We start from the raw sequence: 24,399 nt of genomic DNA on the forward strand, positions 1-24,399 counted from the left end.
TGGGCCTTCCATGTTGAGCAAATCTTCAGCATGCTCTTGTCCGTCTGAACCAGAGCGTGCAGCATTTGGTTACTGGTGGCTGAAGAAGTTGGATGCAGCCCTATGGAGTCCTGCAAAACATGGATACAGGCTATGGCATCCAACTTCTGCCAAGCCATGCGACTTGAAAATGCTCGAGTCACGCTCATCTCTAATTAAGATTGAGACGAAAGGTGTAATTCTTTAATTTCTACTACTTTTTTCTGTGAAAACAACCTATAAGTGGTTTTATACTGATTGATATGGACTGATATGGACTGATTGATATGTTCAGTTAGTGTAGGGACTCATGTGATCCAGGGGACCTGAACGTGGTACATGGGACAATAAGGTTTGATCAAATTATATACCAACATCCTGGCGTTGGCTTTTAAATGTAGCCGAGAGGCATTAGTGTCAGCTATAGGTTTGAGGTGCAGCAGCTCCTTTCTCTCCATGTCTGTATTTATACTGATTGAAGTGCTGGTCCTGAGTGACAGGTACAACGCATCTAACTTGCTTCTAGCCCCCAATTGCACAGGAGGTGCCGAGGATGAAGGCATGTCTGGTAAGGCTGTTTGAAGAACTACCCCACCCCCAGAACGACGATCTACCCCTGGACTGGCACTCTCAGGACTACATTAAGGCTGGGTTCACACACAGTATATTTCAGGCAGTATTTGGCCCTCATGTCAACCAAAACCAGGAGTGGATTAAAAACACAGAAAGGATTTGTTCACACAATGTTAAAATTGAGTGGATGGCCGCCATTTAATGGTAAATAACTGCCATTATTTCAATACAGCAGCCATTGTTTTAAGATAACAGCAAATAATTGCCATTAAATGACGGCCATCCACTCAATTACTACATTATGTGAACAGAGCCTTTCTGTGCTTTCAATCCACTCCTGGTTTTGGTTGCTATGAGGACCTGACATGAGGACCAAATACTGCCTGAAATATACTGTGTGTGAACCCAGCCTAAGGGTGCGTTCACACGTACAGGATCTGCAGCAGATTTGATGGAGCAGATTTGAATCTGCAGCAGATCCGCAGCAGATTTGATGGCCCAGAGTAAGGGCCCTATTCCACAGTAACGATAATCGGCCGAATCAGCCCCATTCGGCCCGATTATCGCTCGGTGAAATAGAGAAAACGATCGTGTCATTGGCTGATCGTTCATTTACGGCAAGACCTAAAATCATCGTTCCCCCACCGCGCATCGCTACGGTTGAATAGCAGTGCGCGGCCGACGATTTGAGAAGCAGCCCTTGCAGCATACATTACCTGTCAGGTCTTCTGCTCCGCTCCGTCTTCTTCCCCGGGTCCCTCGCGCTCTAGCTTCAGAATGGCCTGTCAGCTAGACTGTGATTGTCTGAGTGGCCTGTCAGCTGACAGGCCAATCTGGAGCTAGAGCGCGAGGGACCCGGGGTGGAAGACGGAGCGGAGCAGAAGACCTGACAGGTAACGATGTCCCTGCAGCCCTCACTCAACGATCATCGGTCCGTGAAATAGGCCCAGTAAACGAGCAGCGATCTAGTAGATCGGCGCTCGTTTACATCGTTGACCGGGCCCTCCTCGGCCCGTGAAATAGTACCCTTACTTTGCACTGAATCTGCAACTTTAAATCTGCGCCATCAAATCTGCTGCAGATCCTGTACGTGTGAATGCACCCTTAAACAGCACGGGAGAAGCACAGAGGATGACGGTAAGAGATGTACCTTCATCCTCAGCACCCAATGCGCAATAGGGATTTATCAGCAGGTTAGATTAGTCTAATCTGCTAATGGTTCCCCTTTAAATCATTCAAATTCCAGTGATAATCTTCTGGTGTAAATACAGCAACAATCAAACGGTGAATCAAAAGTCATTCATATGTCGTTGATCGCATCTTTTGAGCTGACCTAAACATCATAGTTACTCATTCGCGTGTCTGTCAGTGTAAACACTTGTCGTTCCGTGGATCAGTTTAAATTACGATCCTATTAACAATCCTATTAGCAATTTTTTGTAATGCTCTCTTCCTCTAATTGCCTATTGTTTAAAAAAACAAGATTTTGTGCACATTATACAAAAACAACCATTTTACTGTTGTTTTTTTTATAATGTAAGCCAATGGGAAACAGACACTGCGGCATGGCATACCGCAGCATCCGTTTTCACCATCCAATATTATATATGTTTTTTTCCCCTTTTTTAATATATTTGTTAAACGGAGACTAAGAAAGCAGTCTGGACCTGGCCTAATGTGTGCTGTACAGTAAAATAGGAGTAAGAAAAACTAGAAACTACAAGTAACGGACCCATAGCATACATCTCAGGCATACTTGTGTTTTGTACTTTTGTATACTTTGTATATTGCGGATTTTGCTGCGGATCTGGATGTGGATTTGCCCCATTCAGCAGTTAATCTGCCTCCAGGCTACCTGGACGTGTTCAGACAATGCTTTCAGGTCCATGTTGGAAAACTCTGCCCTGTATAAAGAATAAATCATCAGGATGTGGATTAGATGTGGATTCTGCGTGAGACTACGGAGGAAATGCACATGGCCTGGTGCGGATTGTCTCAGGTTTGGGGGAAGGTGACAGGTAAGACACTGTTCTAAGAAAGCCGCAGCACACGGGGCGTGAAAATCCACAGCAGGGCCGCAAACTAACACAACTTTTATATCCCATAGCATTAAATGTTTATAGAGACCTGTCGACTAGCCCTGTCACCTATGTATACAGATTCCTCCTAGCAATATGCAGAGTGTGAGCAGAAAATGCCCAATGTGAACGAAGCCTTAGGATTTGTGAGCTGCATGTAGCTGTATACAGATGTGTATATTGTACAGTATATGAGGGGGTCTGTGAGGGGGATGGGTGGGGGATGGCAGAACAGAGGAGCCCAGTGTGAGCAGTGTGGGCAGAGGCTGCTGCTGGCCCCTCACACAAGAGCCCACTGTTCTCCTCAGCTCCCAGCAGCCATGTCCCGGCCATCTGCCTCCTCTCTAGGTGTGGCCCCTGGATGAATAGCCCAGTGCTCCCCCCTGCTGCCGGCACACCACTGCTCACATCCCCGGCACATCTGCTGGGGGACTCCCGGCGGGGGGCCCGCCACCTGATGGTGAGTGAGGGGTTAAGCCGCGGCTCCCCATCCCCCGCCCCCGCTGTAGTGCTCGTCCCATTGGCCGGGTAGGGCTCCTCTCGTATTTCAGCCATGTCTCCTCCTCCTCCAGGTCCCCGCTCCTGCCTCCCATGTCGTCTTCCCCCACCTTTGTGCTGGTCCTCCCTCCCCCTGCTCTCAGGCGCTGCGCTGTAGGACAAGACCCGGGACTCGGGTGAACTCGTCCTGAGGTGAGTGCCCGGACTCGGCTGCCCCCTGACTGTCCTCCCGGGCTCCCGAGCACACCTCAGGTGGCCCGCAGGGACTTGCTGGGACTATAGTGGGTGCCAGTCATGGCCGCGTCCCCCCAGGCTGTGCCCTCTTCTCTGTCACTAGGTCTGCTTTGCTTTGTTACAGGTGCCAGGCTGCGTGAGGATCCCCATGTTTGCTGAGGGAAGCTCCATTGGCATGTGAGTGCCTGGCACAGAGGACGCGATGCCAGTAAGTGACCAGCCTGTACTACTAGGCTATGGCTACAGAGGGTATATGGCTACAGAGGGTATATGGCTACAGAGGGTATAGGGCTACAGAGGGTATATGGCTACAGAGGGTATATGGCTACAGAGGGTATAGGGCTACAGAGGGTATATGGCTACAGAGGGTATATGGCTACAGAGGGTATAGGGCTACAGAGGGTATGTGGCTACAGAGGGTATATGGCTACAGAGGGTATATGGCTACAGAGGGTATATGGCTACAGAGGGTATATGGCTACAGAGGGTATAGGGCTACAGAGGGTATATGGCTACAGAGGGTATGTGGCTACAGAGGGTATGTGGCTACAGAGGGTATATGGCTACAGAGGGTATAGGGCTACAGAGGGTATATGGCTACAGAGGGTATATGGCTACAGAGGGTATAGGGCTACAGAGGGTATATGGCTACAGAGGGTATATGGCTACAGAGGGTATATGGCTACACAGGGTATGTGGCTACAGAGGGTATAGGGCTACAGAGGGTATAGGGCTACAGAGGGTATATGGCTACAGAGGGTATGTGGCTACAGAGGGTATGTGGCTACAGAGGGTATATGGCTACAGAGGGTATATGGCTACAGAGGGTATATGGCTACATAGGGTATATGGCTACAGAGGGTATATGGCTACAGAGGGTATAGGGCTACAGAGGGTATATGGCTACAGAGGGTATAGGGCTACAGAGGGTATAGGGCTACAGAGGGTATAGGGCTACAGAGGGTATATGGCTACAGAGGGTATAGGGCTACAGAGGGTATAGGGCTACAGAGGGTATATGGCTACAGAGGGTATAGGGCTACAGAGGGTATGTGGCTACAGAGGGTATAGGGCTACAGAGGGTATAGGGCTACAGAGGGTATATGGCTACAGAGGGTATATCCCCATGGTGGTGGCTGCTGTGTGCAGGGTGTGAGCACAAGGTCCCAGAGGGTGACATCACTGGGTGTAGGCGGCACGACCGGCGCCACACACACACACACACACACACACACTCACACACACACTCTCTCTCACACACACACTCTCTCTCACACACACACTCGCTCACACATTTATTCACACACACATTCACACACACTCACTCATTTACACTCACACACACTGACATACACACTCACACACACACTCACTCTCTCACAAACACACACACACTGACACACTCATTCTCTCACACACTCACTCACACACCTTTCCTTTTCTTTCCTGGTTATTAATGCTATTTACTCTCATTTGATTTCCCTTGTTTAATTCATAAAGCCTGATCATCTGTATCCTGATGGGATTAGTAGTCTGACTATTCCAGATCACACAGTGTGGAGAGGGATACTCTGACTATTCTGAATTATATAGTGTGCTGTGTAATGTTATATAGTGTCACTATTCGGGATTATATAGTGTGCTGTAAAGGTTTATATAGTGCGAGTATTCAGGATTACATGGTGTGCTGTAAAGGGTTATATAGTGTGAGTATACAGGATTACATGGTGTGCTGTAAAGGGTTATATAGTGTGAGTATACAGGATTACATGGTGTGCTGTAAAGGGTTATATAGTGTGAGTATACAAGATTACATGGTGTGCTGTGGAAGGTTAAATAGTGTGAATATTCTGGATTATATGGTGTGCTGAGACATGTTATATAGTGTGAGTATACAGGATTACATGGTGTGCTGAGGGAGTTTATAATCTGCCTCTTCTGGATTACACAGCATGCTGAGGGAGGTTATATAGTGTGACTATTCCAGATTACATGAGGATTCCTTCCATACTTATTATCTATTCAGTCTCCTTCCCCTAGTTCTGAGCTGCTGCTTTCTGCTGAAGACACAAAAATCTATGTTTGAGCTTTTCTCTTTGTCTCCCCCTCCTCCCCCCTCCCTTCTTAGACAGATGATGTAAACAAGTCCCTGACTGGCTTTATCTGCAACATTGTTGCTTCTCTGTAATGCTGGGAGGGTTACTCTGAGGTCAAGTTGCTAATGAACTCACTGTGATTAGGCCTACCAGTATTACAAAGAAGCTACAATGTTTCAGATAAAGCCAGTCAGGGACTTGTTTACATCATCTGTCTCAGAAGGGAGGGGGAAGGAGAGAGAGACAGAGAAAAGCTCACACACATTTTTGTGTCTTCAGCAGAAAGCAGCAGCTAAGAACTAGGGGAAGGAGACTGGATACATAATAATAAGTATGGGTTAAATTGTTAGTGTCACAATGGACAGCAACATATGAAAAGTTATGAGTGGAATACCCCTTTAGGGTTGCATCACACGTACAGGATCCACAGCAGATTTCATGCTGTGTTCTTCAGTTATTTAGTTACACTGATATCTGCACCATCAAATCTGCTGCGGATCCTGTGAACGCACCCTTAGGCTATGTTCACACTACGTATATGTCCGGCGTAGTGCGAATCGCAAATATATGCATGTAGTTTTGAGGTTGATGTGTACGCTTGGAAGTATACGATATACGCCCGCACAGTGCACACTACGTATGAGCCTACGGCCGGATCGTATACAGCGCCGTGAAAAATGAACAAGACCATTTTTTCCGGCCGTAACTGTTCCAACTCACGGCCGTGGATTTCCATGCGGTGCCGTACGGAGTACTTATTTCAGCCAAATTTAACTTGATTTTTAGATCCAAAAGGTTCTGTGTGGTTTATTGTGCTGGGTGAAGATTTACAAGTAAATGACTTGCTTCAGATCGCTTTGAAACCAGCTAGGGAAGCATAACTCTACTATGGGCGTATGTTCACGGTTCACCCGCTTGTTCGCAATCCGGCCGCATGTCTATTTTTCTCACGGCCGTAGTTTCAGCCGCACATGTCCGGCCGCGTACGAACTACGGCCGGACATATACGTAGTGTGAACATAGCCTTAATGTATAGATTTGTGGGAAAAGATTAATTGGTGTTCATGTAAATTTTATTCATGTAAATATCTGCCCATTCTGGATTAGGAGTCCACTCTAAGGCCCGCCCACTGGACTCCTAAACCCAGAATGTTAAGTTTAAATATAAAAAAAAAATACAAGTTCTACTGACTCTTTCCCCTCTAAAAGACATCACTATGCTCAGCAGCTCCTGCTGCAAAACATAACGCCTGCAGATGGAGTTGTATTTTCAGTGTATGGGTACAAACACACACACCGTATACGCAGCGTATTTACTGCTGCGATACGCAGCAGATTAGATCTAAATAACTGAACACAGCATCAAATCTGTACCATCAAATCTGCTGCGTATCTGCTGCGTATCTGCTGCGTATACGGTGTGTGTGTTTGTACCCTAAGGCCGAGTTCACATATGTCTGGCGATCCGGCACATTGGTGATGGGAAAGCTGGATGCCACGAGGGATTTTTTGCATCCAGCTTCCCATCCATCGCCCAATAGACTGAAATGGGGCACAGTGCTGGGTCTATAAACCATCTGGCATAGATTCACCGAATCATAAAACGTTGCATGTAGCATTTATCGGCCTGGTGCCTGCACATCGTATGGAAAATAGGCCAGATGACAGGTTCCCATTTACCCTTATACCAGCTTCCAGCATGCCTCACATCCTTTAGTCATCAGGGTAATGTGGGAGCTTTTGTAGTTCAGGTTGGGGGTCACTGCTTTATACTGGTGACAGTACTGTGCCATTGTTAGATGTAAAACAGAAGCCTAATTCTGATAGATCTGGTAATAGCCATCTCACTAATGGTAAAGGAATTACCTCTAGTTCTAATGGACACACATTGCTAGCGTGACTCACTCTGTGCATTACAGGAAAGAACCATAGAGGTTGATGGGAAGAATAATAGCTATTATGTAAATTACAGACTGGGCAGACGATGATGTGTTGGGGAGGGGGTAGGTCTGGCTTAGCTGTGCAGTGATAGCAGACCTCTATCCTCAGCTTGTACGGTGGTGTAAGGATAAGGACAGCTTTTCTATTTGCTATTTTAGTCCATAACAAAAAGGTAGGAAAAGTTCGAAGTCCGTACTGTTGAGATTCTGTAGGGTTTGTAGAAAATGAGATTAACAACAGGGTGTGCAGGAGGCCGAGGGCGCGGGGGCAGCAGCAGCAGCTTTTCTGACATCATCAGGCTCTTGTCACACTACATCTAGCCATGTAACCGCATTGTACTTGGTCTGGTGAGCTCACAGATCCACTGTTCAGCCATGCTTATGGTTTCCTGTATTTCATCATCTGACATATACAGTAGATGGCACCTAAAGGGTTGGCTAGATGGAGGGGTTTTTTTTTTTACCCCCCAGAAACAGCAGCACATCTGTGTGTCTGTGGGCAGTCGGATATTACAGCTCATATTTATTCAAGTGGGCGACAATACCCGGCAGAGTTCACATACAGACGTGGCTCACATACAGACGAGGCTCACATACAGACGAGGCTCACATACAGACGAGGCTCACATACAGACGAGGCTCACATACAGACGAGGCTCACATACAGACGTGGCTCACATACAGACGAGGCTCACATACAGACGTGGCTCACATACAGACTTGGCTCACATACAGACGAGGCTCACATACAGACGTGGCTCACATACAGACTTGGCTCACATACAGATGTGGCTCTGTTGTTTTTTATCTTTCTGAGAAAAATCCTTTAATAGACCAGTTGCTCATACACCTAAAGACCCTATTATATGGGTCCCCATACCATATGGGCCCCGGTGGTCAACCAACAAGCAAATGCTTAGTCGTTGGCTGATCGGTTAGTTCTGTCCTGATTGAAAATCTTTGGGGGAGATTTATGAAAGGGTGTAAATATACACCTGGTGTAAACTGCCTACAGCAACCAATCACAGCTCAGCTTTAAGCTTTGGTAAAATATAAGAGGAGCTGTGATTGGTTGCTGTGGGCAGTTTACACCAGTGTATATTTACACCCTTTCATAAATCTCCCCCATTGTCTTTCCCCCATGTAATAGGGGATGTCAGGCCGACAGCTTAAAACAAAGGGGTGTATAAAGCTATATAGTAGGCTCTGAAATTACACTGTTTAATTCAGCCCTTATACTAAAGCTGCCAAACCTGCTGCCTACTATCCGCACTAACCCACTCTCTGCTGTCGCTTGTAATAGCAGTGGCAGCAAGGGGGGAACGAGGAGCAAAAGAGCGCTGACAGCCCATGGAATAGGGCCTTAACTCTCCACCTACCCTTTTGCTCTTGGTGGGATAAGCTGGTGCCAGAGCAGTGCAGCTACAACTTATCTCTCCCTATAGGGAACACATAAATTTTCCTGTGTATGGGGAGGACGGAGCTCGGCTGATATGCAAAGGTCACACGCAGTATTTAGGTCTGTCTTTTGTATAAAATATGATATATACCACTACTGTAATGTAAGGATTTTCCTTGCCTACGGTGCTGCTGTACCTGTGCATATCTGGCAGCAGTGAATAAAGCAGGATGACACCTCTGTAGGAGCAGTCACTGCAGCCATGTTTGTCACCCGTCACAGACAAAGCTGAACAGAACTGTTACTAATATGGCACAAGGCTCTTCTGTGTCTCGGCGACTTCAGCAGTTTTCACCCTTGGAGTGATCCGCTCTTCCCTCTAAGAGCTTTCCCCTAGATTATTCTGGGAAGAGGTTGCGTTCCCCTAGTAATTGTGGTTTTTCTCTGCTATCTAGTTGATGGTGTAATGTTAGAGTGCGCCGTCCAAGATTATCCACGATACTCAAAGGCCAAGACATCCCGAGAGAAGGATCCTCCCAATAGCCACAGAGCTATACATTCCCATTGTAAAGGCAGCCAGCTGTCCTCTACTGGGAGCAACTGGAGGATTGGGAAGGGGGTTGGGGTTAGAAATGAGAGAGCAGAGCTTGTTCCTGCACATTTTCCATAAGACTGTCAGCGGGATTGGGTGTTATGTTGCAGGAGCTGTCGTTGTTCGGACATGACTAGCTGGCTCTATAAAGGGCAGAACAAGCCGCAAACTCCAAACAGTGACTACGTATGAGGAGAATCAAACAGAATGGCGTGTCTATGTGATTTACAGATTGTAGGAGAGATGCCTGTCTAGGAGAAGCGTCTGATCCGGTTTATACTGGGCATTGACTTGGACACAGTGCTTCCTTTCTCTTTATTCTGTATCGAGGATGATGTCACCGCCACATGTTCTGTTCTCTTAAAGAGACAGGAACCTTCTGCATAATGGTCGAAAGACATGGCAGGGTGAGCAGGGGATCTTATCACTTATGGACAGTGTTAATCTTTAAAAGCAAGAACGAGCGAGGGCTTTGTGTATCTAGAGGGATCAGTGAGCGCTCGGCTGTGCCTCTCGGGGGTAGCTGATGGGGTTCTAGTTTGGCTAATGCTGGGCATTGTAGAGTTGATGTCTCTGTTGGCTGCTGCTGTTCACCTTGAATGTCAGAATTGTGTACATTTCATAGGACTAGTTTGTGCACACGACCTAGCTGTTGGGTGTGTCTGGATCTGTTGTATAAACTGTGAGTAGTATTTCAAGGTCTGATTGAAATGCAGCGTCTCCCATCAGATTTCTTCGGGGCTAATAAGCAGACGCTTGAGGGTTACATTCTTGTTTGCAGCTGGATTAGTTTTTGGACTTGTTCACTATATAAGATGTGTTGATGTGTGTTACGTGGGTTTCTTTTTTAAAAATTTTTAAATTTAATTCAGTCTACGATCTTACTCCCAATCTACATTATTTAGTGATGGTTTTGGCTATGGCTTATTTATGAACACTGCTTTTTGTGATATTTAAGAGATTACCAATGCAACTATGGTAGTTTAGACCTAAATGCTTTCTTAAACCCTATTCAGACTAAATGCATTAAAGCCTTCTAGTGTTTTATGGATATATGTTTTATTGATTTCTCACCTGTTAAGGGGGTTCTAGCCTTGGTGTGACTGGAAGAGGTACACAACAATTTAGTAGTTCTGTAACATTTGCTGTTCCTCAATATGTGTGCACTGCATACAGAGCAGACTAAGGCTGAGTTCACACAGAGTAAAACTGTCCGAATTCCGCGGTGTAATTCTCTGCTGCAGAATCCCGCCAGCCTCCGTGTCATACTGGCAGTCTATGGGAGGCTGGTGCGCCTCCTTTATCCGCGCCTGTCCAGTCAAAAAAATGGACATGTCCATTCTTCCGCACGGAGAGAGGAGGCACAAGAGCCTCCCATAGTCTGCCAGTATGACACGGAGGCGGGCCAAGGCGGAATACCGCCAGTTTTACTGTGTGCGAACCAGCCCTAAAATCAGACGGGTTTAGAGTTGATCTTCTGATTCTTGTGTCCTAATCTTAACATACTGCTGTTTCCCCTTAGGCACAGCTGGCGCAGGCCCTATATGACAATGCTGCTGAGAGTCCTGAAGAGCTTAGCTTTCGCCGAGGTGACGTGATGTTGGTTCTAGAACAAGACCCTCCCACACTTAGTGGATGGTGGCGTTGCTCACTTAGGGGGAAGCAAGGAATTGCTCCCGGAAACAGATTACGGCTTCTTCCAGAGACTGAATCCCAGGAAAATGAGTACCAAGCACCTCGCCTTCTTGGAGCTAATGTGGTCTCCAAACCACAAGACCCCGAAGACACACTAAAAACTTATAAAGATGAACAAGATAATCCATCATGCACTGAGGTGAGATAAAAGCAAAGAACTCATTGGATAGGTTACATGGTGGATCAGGTTATACGGAGACTGATTTTTTTTTTTTTCTTAGGTATATCAAGTACCGCCAATTGCACGTCTTTGTATTTCACCACCCACATTGGAAGATGACATCTACAACTCTCCACGGCAGGTTGAGGTGCCTCAACATTGCCCACAAGAGGTGAGTGAGATTTTTAGACTTTTAAAGATATAAAAAAATAAATTAGAGCTAGGAAAAGGATCTTTGGCTGCCTGTACACATTAGATTGCTGCTGACCAAACACTTGCTTGGCTATCAGCTATCTTTGCTGACTCTACAATGCAAACACATGCAGGGTTTTCCAAGTATGCATGTGTTCTAAATTGGGAGAGGGTAGTAACCTGACGGCTCTGGTGGAGGATTGGGTATTTTGAAATCCAACCGTCCAATTCTTCTCTTGCCCAGGAATATCCACCAAACAGATTAAAAGGTTGGCTAGTCCCAAGGAAATCTGAGAGTTTGGCCAACATTAAACTGTACGGTCAAGCTCTATAATCTTTGAAACATGGTCTGTGCAACAGTATGCAATGCTTTTGAATATTTCGTTTTTACATGGGTTCACATGGACAGGATCTGCAGCAGATTTGAAGTTGCAGATTTGCTTTGAACCTGCAACTTCAAATCTGCTGCAGATCCTGTACGTGTGAACCAACCCTAAGGTCTTCCAGTAACCATATAGCTACATCAGAATATATGTGCTCTATAATCTGGGTGTATTACCACTACAACTAATTCCATAAGGCTGAGGCTACACTGCAACTACCGGTTGTGCCAGTAATCACAGTGTTGCGTTGTGTGGTCGCACGACCCCTTTAATAATCAGTCATTACTCACACTGTTCACCTGCAGAATTAACCTTTGCTACCATATGCTATTTTGTTCTTATGTCCTGCAGGTTTACGATATGCCATCATCATTGTTGAAAGATACACAATCTGTGTCCTGTATGTATGATAGTCCTGTGCTGCGATTAAAAGAAGTAAAGGATCAAGCTGTGCCCCAACCAGAGGAGATTCCAGAAGATATTTATGATGTGCCACCAACATTTCAGAATGTGGCACTAGATGATGAGGAAGATGAGGGCATTTATTCCATGCCGTCTAATCTAAAACGGGTATCTGGCCTTCAGAATCTATATGAAGCCCCTGAAGATATTCTTAGTTGTGGTCACTTACCAGAACCCATTGACCCACCTCAGACCCATCGCCTTTCAGTTTCCAGCACCGGCAGTGCTCGGTCGGTTGATTCTGGTGGAAGTAGAGAGTCCAGTCTACCATCGCTTTTGACTAGAGATCCTCGCGCTGATGGGCTTTGTACAGTGGACGCTTTGCGAATGCAGCATCAGGAACTACAAAGGACAATGATACTTTTAAGAGAGAGCCCTCAGGAAGGTGCAAGACGTGGATGCCTCGAAAATCAAGGAATGGTTCAGGCTGTTGAAGTCCTTAAAGACTTTGTTGGCTTGGCACAGGTTGTTCTTCTCCACTCTTGTCAAGCCTCAGACCCATCACTACATCGAGAACTCTCTGGACATTTAGAGCAACTGGAACATGCATTGCGGGCACTACAGGAGGGTGGGACTGAGTTAATGTCATTGACTCATTTAATTCCGGAGCAGAGTGGGTACATTGTGGCACTGGTAAACTCAAATGCAACCCTTCTTTTTCCACGACCACGACTTTCCTCTAGTGAAAGCCTTTCACGACGGCCACTTCCTGCCATACCCACTGCCTCCCCTGCATCACATCGCAAGGGAAGCATTCAGGATCGACCTCTGCCACCACCACCTATCCTTCATCGAACTCCTAGTGATACTGGGGAGGATGCCCACAGTGAATACGAGAGGATTCAGTGCAGAGACAATCACTATGTTCACTTACAGGTGAGTAAAAATTTCTCCACCTTACGGATTATGTCAAATACCTTTATAAACTGGTTTTACCAGCATGTCTTTATGTTTTCTTTTCTACTAGGGTACAAATGCACAAACCACGTCTAAGTCCAAAGACCAACCGAAAACTGTGGAACAGAAACCTTTGCAAGAGAGAAAGGTAACCAAAGTTGCTTATATGTGTTTGGTAGAGGTTAATATATTACAAAACAAACCGGGGTACAGCTCACCAATCTCTGATAAGGTAGCCAAGGTGTACTGGTGTGCACCACCCAAAGCACAAAAGAGGGAAACAATAGGATAAAGGGACCAGTCCTCAAGGCGTAACTAAACTATTGATATGTTTAATCTGTAATCATAAAATATAGATAAGATAAAAATGTATAAACTATAGGGCCCAAATGGTGTACATATAATGGGTAGCAATAGCATGGGTAGATAAAGAGTCAAAATAAATAGATAGATAAAAAAATACAATGCAATCAATCAGGTCTAAAAATCAGTAGAATTGTCTAGGACAGGAATACTGAGGAGTCTAGACCCAGCGGTCCCGTTTGTATGAGACAAGTTATGCAATTGCATGTACTGTCCAGGGGAGTGTAACAGAGCTCACTGACAATGCTATGTGCCACACTATGGCAACTGCTCATATGTCCATGGGAGAGACAGCAAGGAGTGTTTAACAGGAAATGTGGTGCCAAAGGCACCTCTCTCCACCTTGGTGTCCGCGATGTCCCAGGGACAGTCTATGTAGCAGTCATCTCTCTCCGGTGTTTAGTGTGTTCTCACTCCAAATGTTTATACCGCTAGTGTGTCCTCATTTTTTGGAGTCCTCGTTTTGGAGTAGGTTCTACAGCAAGAGCGTAGCGCTGGTTAGGGCATCTGTATTATGAGATGATTTAACACTGAAATGTTTTAATGAAACTATTCGGCTGGATCAGTTTCGGAGCCTTTTGCTTCTTCTTCAGTGGCTTTTTGTGAGCCACTGAGGAAGGATTTTAATTTAACCTTGGTCTAAATTACCGATTTACTTTTCTGGTAATCTTTTAGTAATCTTTCTATTCCATAATCTTTTAGCATCTGTTCTTATTTTTGCAGTATATTCAGGGATGGGAGAACAAACAATATTGCACTTGTGGAAAACAAATCCTCTGTCCAATGATCATATCGGCAGTTTTGTATTGGCAAAGACTTCAGAAGAGAAAGATTTAGGGGTAGTGATTTCTGACAGTCCTAAATTGAGTCACCAGTGTAACCAGGTGATGGAGAAAGCAAATCGTATGCTGGGGTGTATAGCCAGAGGTATAACCAGTATGAAGAGGAAGATTATGATCCCGCTGTATAGAGCTCTGGTGAGACCACATCTGCTATATACTGTGTCCAGTTATGGAGACCTCACCTAAAAAAAGGATATTGATAAAATAGAACGGATCCAAAGACTGGCTACAAAAATGGTGGAGGGTGTAAAACATAAAACCTCAGGAAAGACTTAAGGATATGAATCTGTATAGTCTGGAGGATATAGGGGAGAGAGGGGACATAATCGAAACATTCAAATGTGTTAAAAGCCTAAAAAAAGTTTAGGAGGGAAGTGTTTTCAATAGGAAACTGAAAAGAAACAAGGGGTTACAATCTGAGGTTACTTGGGGAAATATTACTTTACTGAAAGAGTAGTAGATACGTGGAACAAATGTCCAGCCGGTGTGGTTAATGAATCGACAGTAAGTGAATGTAAACCTGCATTGGATAAGCATATATCTATCCTAAGATAATAAGAAAGGAAATACCAACAGGGCAGACTAGAATGACCAGGCGGGTTTTTTTCTGCCAACAATCTTCTAAGTTTAATTTACAAAGGTACATTTTATTAATCTTTCTATTCATCATCTTTTAGCATCTGTTCTTATTTTTGCAGTGTATTCAGGCATGGCAGAACAAAATTGCTGTTTAGCCATGAATTTTTACCCTGAAGGCTTCTGGAATGATTTCCGTGTAGTTTGCTCTGAAGACTTAACTTACGTTGGCGATGTAGGGCATCGATCTCAATAAGTCTTGTTTATAACAAAGGCAATAAAACCCACAAGTTAGACCAGACTCTGCCAGCTCACGTGCAGAGAAGTCTATCCCACCATTGTTCATTCAGACGCTGGATTGGTGACGTGTATCACTCCAAGCAGGGGGGACAGCCTTATGCTGCATTACAAGTGTCTCCTAGCTCATCGCTGATAAAGAATTAACATTCTCTAAGCAGATGCATCAAAAAAGAGAAACCTCCCGAGACTTCTTACTTCAGCATTTCATTGGGTTCTGTCAGTAGTTTTCTGTATCAAAAAGCTTTGGGATAGATGACTGTTCTCTCTTTCCTTTACTAGAAGCCACCCCCCCTTCCTCCCCCAGATCTTGTCCTTTTCACACCTCAAAATACAATCCAAAAAACTGCATGAACATAGTCTAAGGGCTCATGCACACAACTAGATTGCAGAGCCATGCACGAGCTGTAGGGTTGGAGCCAAGGATGACAACGCTTCCAATCCTATTCTTGGCTGTGAATGGCTTAAGCTCTAAGGAATAAGACACTTGTGAATTGAGGCAGCTGCCTTCCTTTTCTGCAGATGGATAAATAAAGCAGAAATTCCTTGGAATATGTTCTATGTAACACAACCGTTGCGACACCCAGGGATGCTTTCTGCCAGGCACTCCCGATGACATCATTTTTCTTTCAGATAAAATATGGATTTATTTTTAGTGATACTCTTCAAGCTGTATTTTCATTCATAAGCATTCTAAGTAAACACAATGTGGGGCTCAGTAGTTGGATTTAGAGCTGGTATTCTAGTTCTGTGAAAAATAGAGGTAGTTGTAGTCTGAAGTAGTCAGAGCCCTGGAGAATGACATCACTGGCCTCTGCTGAGTTTAACGTGTCATGAAGCACGCTGACACAATTGGGGGATTATCATGGTCATATACATGGATTCTGGCCACAGATTGGATTTCACTCTGATCAGGTCAGCTTGTTGCAACAAGTTCACTATAAAGTATTTTAAAGTTTGAATCCAGCGTTATAGTTTTTCTCAGTGTTTGTTCCATTTTTGTTTTCTTTTTTAGACTTTTAACACTGACCAAAAATACTGTGTGTGTACCAAGCCTTAAAGTAGTTGTTCACTATTTTTTGTTTTTTAAGTCAACTGGTGCCAGAAAGTGCTGTAAATATTCGTAATTTACTTAACCCTTAGACGACCCAGGGCGTATAGTTACGCCATCTAAGTCTGTCCCCAGACGACCTAGGGCGTAACTATACGTCCTGGGTGTTTCTCCGGCTATGAAGCGTGCTCCGAAGCAGCCGGGACCTCACCAGTAATGACACGCTGCAGCGATCACGCTGCCGCGTGTCATTAACTCCTTAAACGCAGCGATCGCCCTGTCACTTACCGATCGGGACCCCCGCAGTGTGACTGCGGGGGTCCCGATCGTTAAAACGGACCGCCGGAGGTCTCCCACCTGCCTCCGTGCGGTCCGATCGGCGATCTGCTGCACTGAGCCTGCACAGGCAGGCTCAATGAGCAGATCGCCGATAACACTGATCAATGCTATGCCTATGGCATAGCAATGATCAGTGTGTGTAATCACACTAGTGTATGTAAAAGTCCCCCAAAGGGACTTCAAATGTGTAAGAAAAAAAAAGTTAAATTCACTAACACACTACCCCAAAACCCCTCCCCCAATAAAAGTCTAAATCACCCCCCTTTCCCATATAAATAAAACATATAAAAATAAATAAATAAACATATAATATAGCGTAGCGTGCGTAATTGTCCAATCTATTAAAATATAACAAGCGTAATTGCGAACGGTGAACGGCGTACACGAAAAGAGGGGAAAAAATGCACGGATTACCGATTTAATGTTACATGATATATAAAAAAATTTAATAAAAAGTGATCAAAACGTCCAATCTTCACAAATATGGTATTAATAAAAACTAGAGATCATGGCGGAAAAAATGACACCCCATACACCCTCATAGGTGACAAAATAAAACTGTTATAAGCGTCACAATAGGGCTATTTTATTTATAATTAATTGCCAAAAAAAAGGATTTCATTTAAAAAAAAATATATAACATTAGAGAATCTGTGTAACCTGCATATGGTTGTGTTCGGACTGATCTATAGAATAATAGTATCATGTCGCTTTTACCATATAGTGCATTACGTAGACACAGGAACCCCCCAAACGTTACCATATTGCAGGGCTCCAGATGGCGACCAAAATGGTCGCCAATGCGACTGATATTTTGCAAATGGCGCCCAGATTTATTAATCTGGGCGCCATTTGCGACTGGCCCCGGCGTGCTGTCTCTTTTAAGTCCGGGTCCCCGGCTGATGCGCGGCTGCCGGGGGTGTCCCATCCTATCCCCGGCAGCGCGGCGCATCAGTGAGCTGCCTGGGGCCCTGACTTCCGGCACAGGAAGCGCGCGTCAGAGACGCTTCCTGTGTCAGAAGTCACAGCCCCGGCGTACACTGACGCGCCGTGCTGCCGGGGATAGGACGGGACACCCCCGGCAGCCGCGCATCAGCCGGGGACAGCGTCCGAAGAAGAAGAGGATCGCCGGGGGAGCGGGTTGTCAGGTGAGTTTGTGTGTTTGTTTTTTTTAAATATTGCTTAGCATAGAGGAAAGGGGGGGGGGCATCTGTAATGGTGGAAGAGAAGGGGGGGCATCTATAATGGGGGCAAGATAACAGGGGGGCATCTATAATGGGGGGAGAGGGGGGCATCTATAAGGGGGGAAAGAAAACAGGGGGGCATCTATAATGGGGGAGAGGGGGGCATCTATCAGGGGGGAAAGAGAAGGGGGGGCATCTATAAGGGGTCAAAGAACAGGGGGCATCTATAAGGGGGAAAGAGAACAGGGGGGCATCTATAATGGGGGGAGAGGGGGGCATCTATAAGGGGGGAAGAGAAGAGGGGGCATCTATAATGGGGGGAGAGGGGGGCATCTATAAGGGGGGAAGAGAAGAGGGGGCATCTATAATGGGGGGAGAGGGGGGCATCTATAAGGGGGGGAGAAGAGGGGCCATCTTCAAGGGGGGGAGAGGGGAGCATCTATAAGGGGAGGGGGTATCTATAAGGGGGGGAGAAGAGGGGGCATCTATAATGGGGGGGAGGAGGGGGCATCTATAATGGGGGTAGAGGGGGTCATCTATAAGAGGGGGTCATCTATAATGGGGGGGAGGAGGGGGCATCTATAATGGGGGTAGAGGGGGTCATCTATAAGGGGAGGGGGCCATCTATAAGGGGAGGGGGCCATCTATAAGTGTAGGGCAAACTGGCTGCAGACACTGGGAGATAGATATATGCACAATTATTATTATCAGGGCCCCTCAGGTGTCTGTATTGTAGGGGGTCACTTGCATTAGTCACTAGGTGAGAGATATATCTGTCTATATACACATCTTGTGGGGGGTCACTATGGCTGCAGTCATAAGTCTAGCTCAGTATGTATAGACTGTTGCAAGCTTTTAAAGGGAACCTGTCTCCCCCGGTGACGGGGTGACAGGCTCCCAACCCCCCGTTAGAACCCCCTATACTCACCTCATCGCGCTGGGTCCCGCTTCTGGAGATGGTCGGGTCACGGAGATCTCAGCCGCTGCAGCCCGATGCGCACACTGAGAGATGAGTCCAACGCTCATAGAGAATGACGGAGCGCTAGACTCTCCCATCATTCTCTATGAGCGTTGGACTCATCTCTCAGCGCACGCCGGGCTGCAGCGGCTGAGATCTCCGTGACCCGACCATCTTCAGAAGCGGGACCCGGCGCGATGAGGTGAGCATAGGGGGCTCTAACAGGGGGTTGGGAGCCTGTCACCCCGGCACGGGGGTCGACAGGTTCCCTTTAAGTTCAAGTTCAGAAGAGTAAGCCTCATTAAAAGGCTAGCCAAGTGAGGCTGAAGTACTGAGTCAGACTGTATATGGTTGTCAGACTGTATATGGTTGTCAGACTGTATATGGTTGTCAGACTGTATATGGTTGTCAGACTGTATATGGTTGTCAAGTTGCAAGTTTCCATGTTGAACATTTTCAAACTAAGAAAAGAAAGGATCTAAAGGAGGAGGATGCTGCCGTGACCTCTGCACACAGTACGTCCCATTTAACATAACATTAATTTTACATGGTTTAAAATGTTGGCGACCAAATATTCTATTTGGCGCCTAAATTTTTCAGGTTAGGAGCCAATGGCTCCCAGGTAAATTTTTTAGTCTGGAGCCCTGTATTGCATTCTTTTTTACGATTTCACCAATTTATATCTACATAAATAATATATTTGGGATTCTGTCATACATGTTATGGTAAAATGAAAGACGCCATTACAAAGTACAACTATTCCTGTAAAAAACAAGCACTTACATGGCCCTGTAGATAGAAAACTGAAAGTGCTGGAGCTCTTAGAAGGGGAGGAGGGAAAAACGAAAGCGCAAAGATCAAAATTTGCACGGTCCACTGGGTCATTTTGGGCCTGGTCCTCAAAGGGTTAAAGTGTCACTGTGGTTAATTTTTTTTTTTTTTTTTGCAGAAATCAATAGTCCAGGCCATTTTAAGAAACTTTGTAATTGGGTTTATTAGACAAATATGCCATTATCTGCATTTAAAAGACTTTTCCCAGGTCCCCCCTCCTCTCCTTTCTGTTATCCACTGCTCAAAATCAGGAAATCTCAATCAGACGTATCCTGTCTGAGCTATGGAGAGGGGAGGGGGAGGAGAGATGGAGGAGAAATGTTGGCAGCAGAGAGCAGAGAACTAAGGATTACACAGGGCGGGAGCTATTCAGAGGTCAGATAGCTCAGTGGTGACATCAGAGGAGAGAGCCCAGTGATGTAGCTTTAAATTAAATTAAACAGAAAAAAAAGGAAAAATTGGCCGCACATCTATGACTCTATTCACACTGCAGGTTGCACGCTGCTTGTGGCTTAAGTACAGACAAAAAAACAGAAGGTGCAGCAGCAACCCACAGGTGCAAGGGCTTACCGTATATACTCCTCCCAGCGTACACACAGTAAACACCTGCTCTGTAGATATTAAAAAATGAGGATCTAAGCAAACTATTTGATCAAGCAGAGTGTACCATGTCGCCAATGTTAAGGCGTCCTCGAGACATGGTCCCTACTCTAGCATTTTCACACTAGCAATGGCCTCTCCTGGGCTGAATAAGCCTACAACTGGGCAGATAGGAGCCAAATGATCTCTTTTATAGCAGCCTTGGGACATGGGTGGAGTGCAGGCCAACAGGAGGTAGCCACACCCCCTACATTCAACAGAAAAAAAAGTAAAAATTGGCCTCACATCTATGACTCTATTCACACTGCAGGTTGCACGCTGCTCATTTTTTAATATCTACAGAGCAGGTGTTTACCGTGTGTACGCTGGGAGGAGTATATACGGTAAGCCCTTGCACCTGTGGATTGCTGCTGCACCTTCTGTTTTTTTTTTTGGCTTTAAATTAACTTTTTGTTGTCCTGTTTTGGCGTCTCATTCCCTCTCTCCATAGGAGAACAATGAAGACAGGGGGAGAGCTTCAAACTGCTTTTTCGTGATAAAAATTAATTTTTCGGCTTATAAACCCAATTACAAAGTTTCTTAAAATCACCTGGACTATTGATTTCTGCAAAACAAATTTAATGACAGTGATACTTTAACTAAAAAATATCAAGCCTTCTTGATATCAAGCTCCTGTATGTCCTGCAGGAAGTGGTGTATTCTTTCTAGTCTGACATAATGTTCTCTGCTGCCACCTCTGTCAATGTCAGGAACTGTCCAAAGCAGAATTACACTACCGTTCAAAAGTTTGGGGTCACCCAAACAATTTTGTGTTTTCCATGAAAAGTCACACTTCTTCCCCACCATACGTTGTGAAATGAATAGAAAATAGAGTCAAGACATTGACAAGGTTAGAAATAATGATTTGTATTGGAAATAACATTGTTCTTACATCACACTTTGCTTTCGTCAAAGAATCCTCCTTTTGCAGCAATTACAGCATTGCACACCTTTGGCATTCTAGCTATTAATCTGTTGAGGTAAGCTGGAGAAATTGCACCCCACGCTTCTAGAAGCAGCTCCCACAAGTTGGATTGGTTGGATGGGCACTTCTGGCGTACCATACGGTCAAGCTGCTCCCACAACAGCTCAATGGGGTTCAGATCTGGTGACTGCGCTGGCCACTCCATTACCGATAGAATACCAGCTGCCTGCTTCTGCTGTAAATAGTTCTTGCACAATTTGGAGGTGTATTTAGGGTCATTGTCCTGTTGTAGGATGAAATTGGCTCCAATCAAGCGCTGTCCACTGGGTATGGCATGGCGGTGCAGAGTGATAGCCTTCCTTATTCAGAATCCCTTTTACCCTGTACAAATCTCCCACCTTACCAGCACCAAAGCAACCCCAGACCATCACATTACCTCCACCATGCTTAACAGATGGCGTCCGGCATTCTTCCAGCATCTTTTCATTTGTTCTGCGTCTCACAAACCTTCTTTGTGATCCAAACACCTCAAACTTGGATTCATCCGTCCACAACACTTTTTTCCAGTCTTCCTCTGTCCAATGTCTGTGTTCTTTTGCCCATCTTAATCTTTTTCTTTTATTGGTCAGTCTCAGATATGGCTTTTTCTTTGCCACTCTGCCCTGAAGCCCAAAATCCCGCAGCCGCCTCTTCACTGTAGATGTTGACACTGGTGTTTTGCGGGTACTATTTAATGAAGATGCAGTTGGGGACCTGTGAGGCGTCTGTTTCTCAAACTAGAGACTCTAATGTGCTTATCTTCTTGCTTAGTTGTGCATAACGGCCTCCCACTTCTTTTTCTACTCTGGTTAGAGCCTGTTTGTGCTGTCCTCTGAAGGGAGTAGTACACACCGTTGTAGGAAATCTTGAATTTCTTAGCAATTTCTCGCATGGAATAGCCTTCATTTCTAAGAACAAGAATAGACTGTCGAGTTTCAGATGAAAGTTCTCTTTTTCTGGCCATTTTGAGCGTTTAATTGACCCCACAAATGTGATGCTCCAGAAACTCAATCTGCTCAAAGGAAGGTCAGTTTTGTAGCTTCTGTAACGAGCTAGACTGTTTTCAGATGTGTGAACATGATTGCACAAGGGTTTTCTAATCATCAATTAGCCTTTTGAGCCAATGAGCAAACACATTGTACCATTAGCTAGCAGCTAGAATAGTCATTTATCACATTAGCAATGTATAGAGTGGATTTGCTTAAAGTTAGGACTAGTTTAAAGTTATCTTCATTGAAAAGTAGTGCTTTTCCTTAAAAAATAAGGACATTTCAATGTGATCCCAAACGTTTGAACAGTAGTGTATATCCCCATAGAAAACCTCTCCTGCTCTCCAGACTGGAGAGAATACACCACTTCCTGCAGGACATACAGCAGCTGATAAGTACTGAAAGACTTTTTAATAGAAGTAAATTACAAATTTCTGGCACCAGTTGATTTGAAAGAAAAACATTTTTGGTGAACAATCCATTTAAGGTCTGCCACTGCATTGGGAAAGTAAAAAAAAAAAGAGAGAGACGTCACTGCTAACCATTTAGCTACTTTACTGCATAGGGGTAAGATTTGCTAGTATTTTACACATCTGCCGGTGCCATATGTGCAGCTATAAGATATCCTGAAGGCTTTAGCACCAGCTCTCTTTTTCAGTTCGTTGTTTCTGTCTGTTTCTGTCACCACTACAGAGGTGAATACACACAGTCATCTCCACAGGTCTAGGATTCTTACCTCCAGAAGCACTGATTTTTTTTTCTCTCTTCTTTCTAAGGTTGACACCTGCCCAGAACCTTGTGAAGACGACAGGCATTTGCTTCGTTTTTATGCATCTCAAAGCCATGGACATCTACAGACTCTACAATCTTGTGTGAATACGTTTCTCGGAAGCGCAAGTTCTCAGCCCCCACGTGTCTTTGTAGGACATGGAAAGCAGCTGGTGATAGCAGCGCACAAGCTGGTTTTCATTGGAGACACGCTAGGGAGACTGCTCAGTTGCAACCAACTTCAAGTTAAGCTTGCAGGTGAAGGAGGCGCCCTGTGCCAAGCACTGAAGGAGGTCGTTCTAGCAACAAAGGAGGCTGCTGCCCTGTACCCATCTCCTATTGCACTCAAAGCAATGGCAGTGAGTGTGTCTGTACTATGCACCTGTGCACACAGCTTCACCGACCTGCTACAGAAGATGGCCAGTTGAGCTTTAGACATTTGGATTGTTACAAAGCATTATGGGTACTAAGCTAAAGCAACACACTGTGTACCGCTTTAGCTTCCATTGACGTTGTGGATTGTTTTTCCCCTGTTTTAAATATTTATTTTGTAATAAGAGACTGCTTGTAGTGTTTTACTCAGAATACAGCAGACTAAACTTTCTACTCAGGTGAGACATTCTCATGATTTTAACCACCATATGATGGTACACAACATCAGGAGTAAGCACCACCCTCAGAAATCCGTCACGCTGAAAACTACCAACAAACAGGCCAATCCACAGTTCTAGTAAACTGTAGATGAACATAGTTGGGTACAGGTGTTACATTCACAACTTCACCTCATATCAGGCTTATTAAAGTATGTCATGTGACTCTCACAAGTACATTTAATTGTAGATCCAGTAACGAAGAAAAAATAGCCAGTTGCACTCACCCAAGAAGTCTTCTGTTGTTTATTTCACTTTAAAAGCAAGGACATAGTGCGGACATTTTGTGAGCAGGCGCTCAGTGTAAGGAGTGGTGACAGTCTGTTTCACGCTCAACGGCGCTTCTACGGACCTACGTAGAAGCGCCGTTGAGCGTGAAACAGACTGTCACCACTCCTTACACTGAGCGCCTGCTCACAAAATGTCCGCACTATGTCCTTGCTTTTAAAGTGAAATAAACAACAGAAGACTTCTTGGGTGAGTGCAACTGGCTATTTTTTCTTCGTTACTGGATTTGCTATTACTGTTTTCAGTGAGCACCACCCGGTCCAGCCATTTTCCGACTGACTTTATATATATTTTTGGCAACATTCACGTGTAGTCCTATAGTGCCGCTAACCTTTCTCCATACATAAGTACATTTAATTGTGTTTGGCTATAGATTACTGCTGTCTGATGTAGAACAAACACCAGGTACAATGCAGAAGACCTATACTGCTAACAGCTGTAAC

General features: G+C 45.1%; 1 protein-coding gene across 2 annotated transcripts; it reads left to right on the forward strand.

The window, feature by feature from the left end:
• Positions 1–3,000: 3,000 nt before the first annotated feature.
• On the forward strand, positions 3,001–23,577 carry EFS (embryonal Fyn-associated substrate). Of its 2 annotated transcripts, XM_069961640.1 has the most exons (8): positions 3,001–3,129; positions 3,242–3,359; positions 3,526–3,609; positions 10,951–11,262; positions 11,345–11,455; positions 12,210–13,196; positions 13,288–13,365; positions 23,027–23,577. In XM_069961640.1, the coding sequence occupies exons 3-8, from the start codon at positions 3,604–3,606 to the stop codon at positions 23,444–23,446; spliced, it is 1,914 nt and encodes a 637-aa protein (XP_069817741.1). In that variant the 5' UTR covers positions 3,001–3,129; positions 3,242–3,359; positions 3,526–3,603; the 3' UTR covers positions 23,447–23,577. The 2 variants fall into 2 exon arrangements, with proteins under 2 accessions (XP_069817741.1, XP_069817742.1); XM_069961641.1 differs by lacking the exon at positions 3,001–3,129 and having other exon boundaries at positions 3,222–3,359.
• The last annotated feature ends 822 nt before the right edge of the window (positions 23,578–24,399 follow it).

The sequence above is a fragment of the Dendropsophus ebraccatus genome, chromosome 3 (genome assembly GCF_027789765.1).
Source record: "Dendropsophus ebraccatus isolate aDenEbr1 chromosome 3, aDenEbr1.pat, whole genome shotgun sequence".
NCBI lineage: Eukaryota > Metazoa > Chordata > Amphibia > Anura > Hylidae > Dendropsophus > Dendropsophus ebraccatus.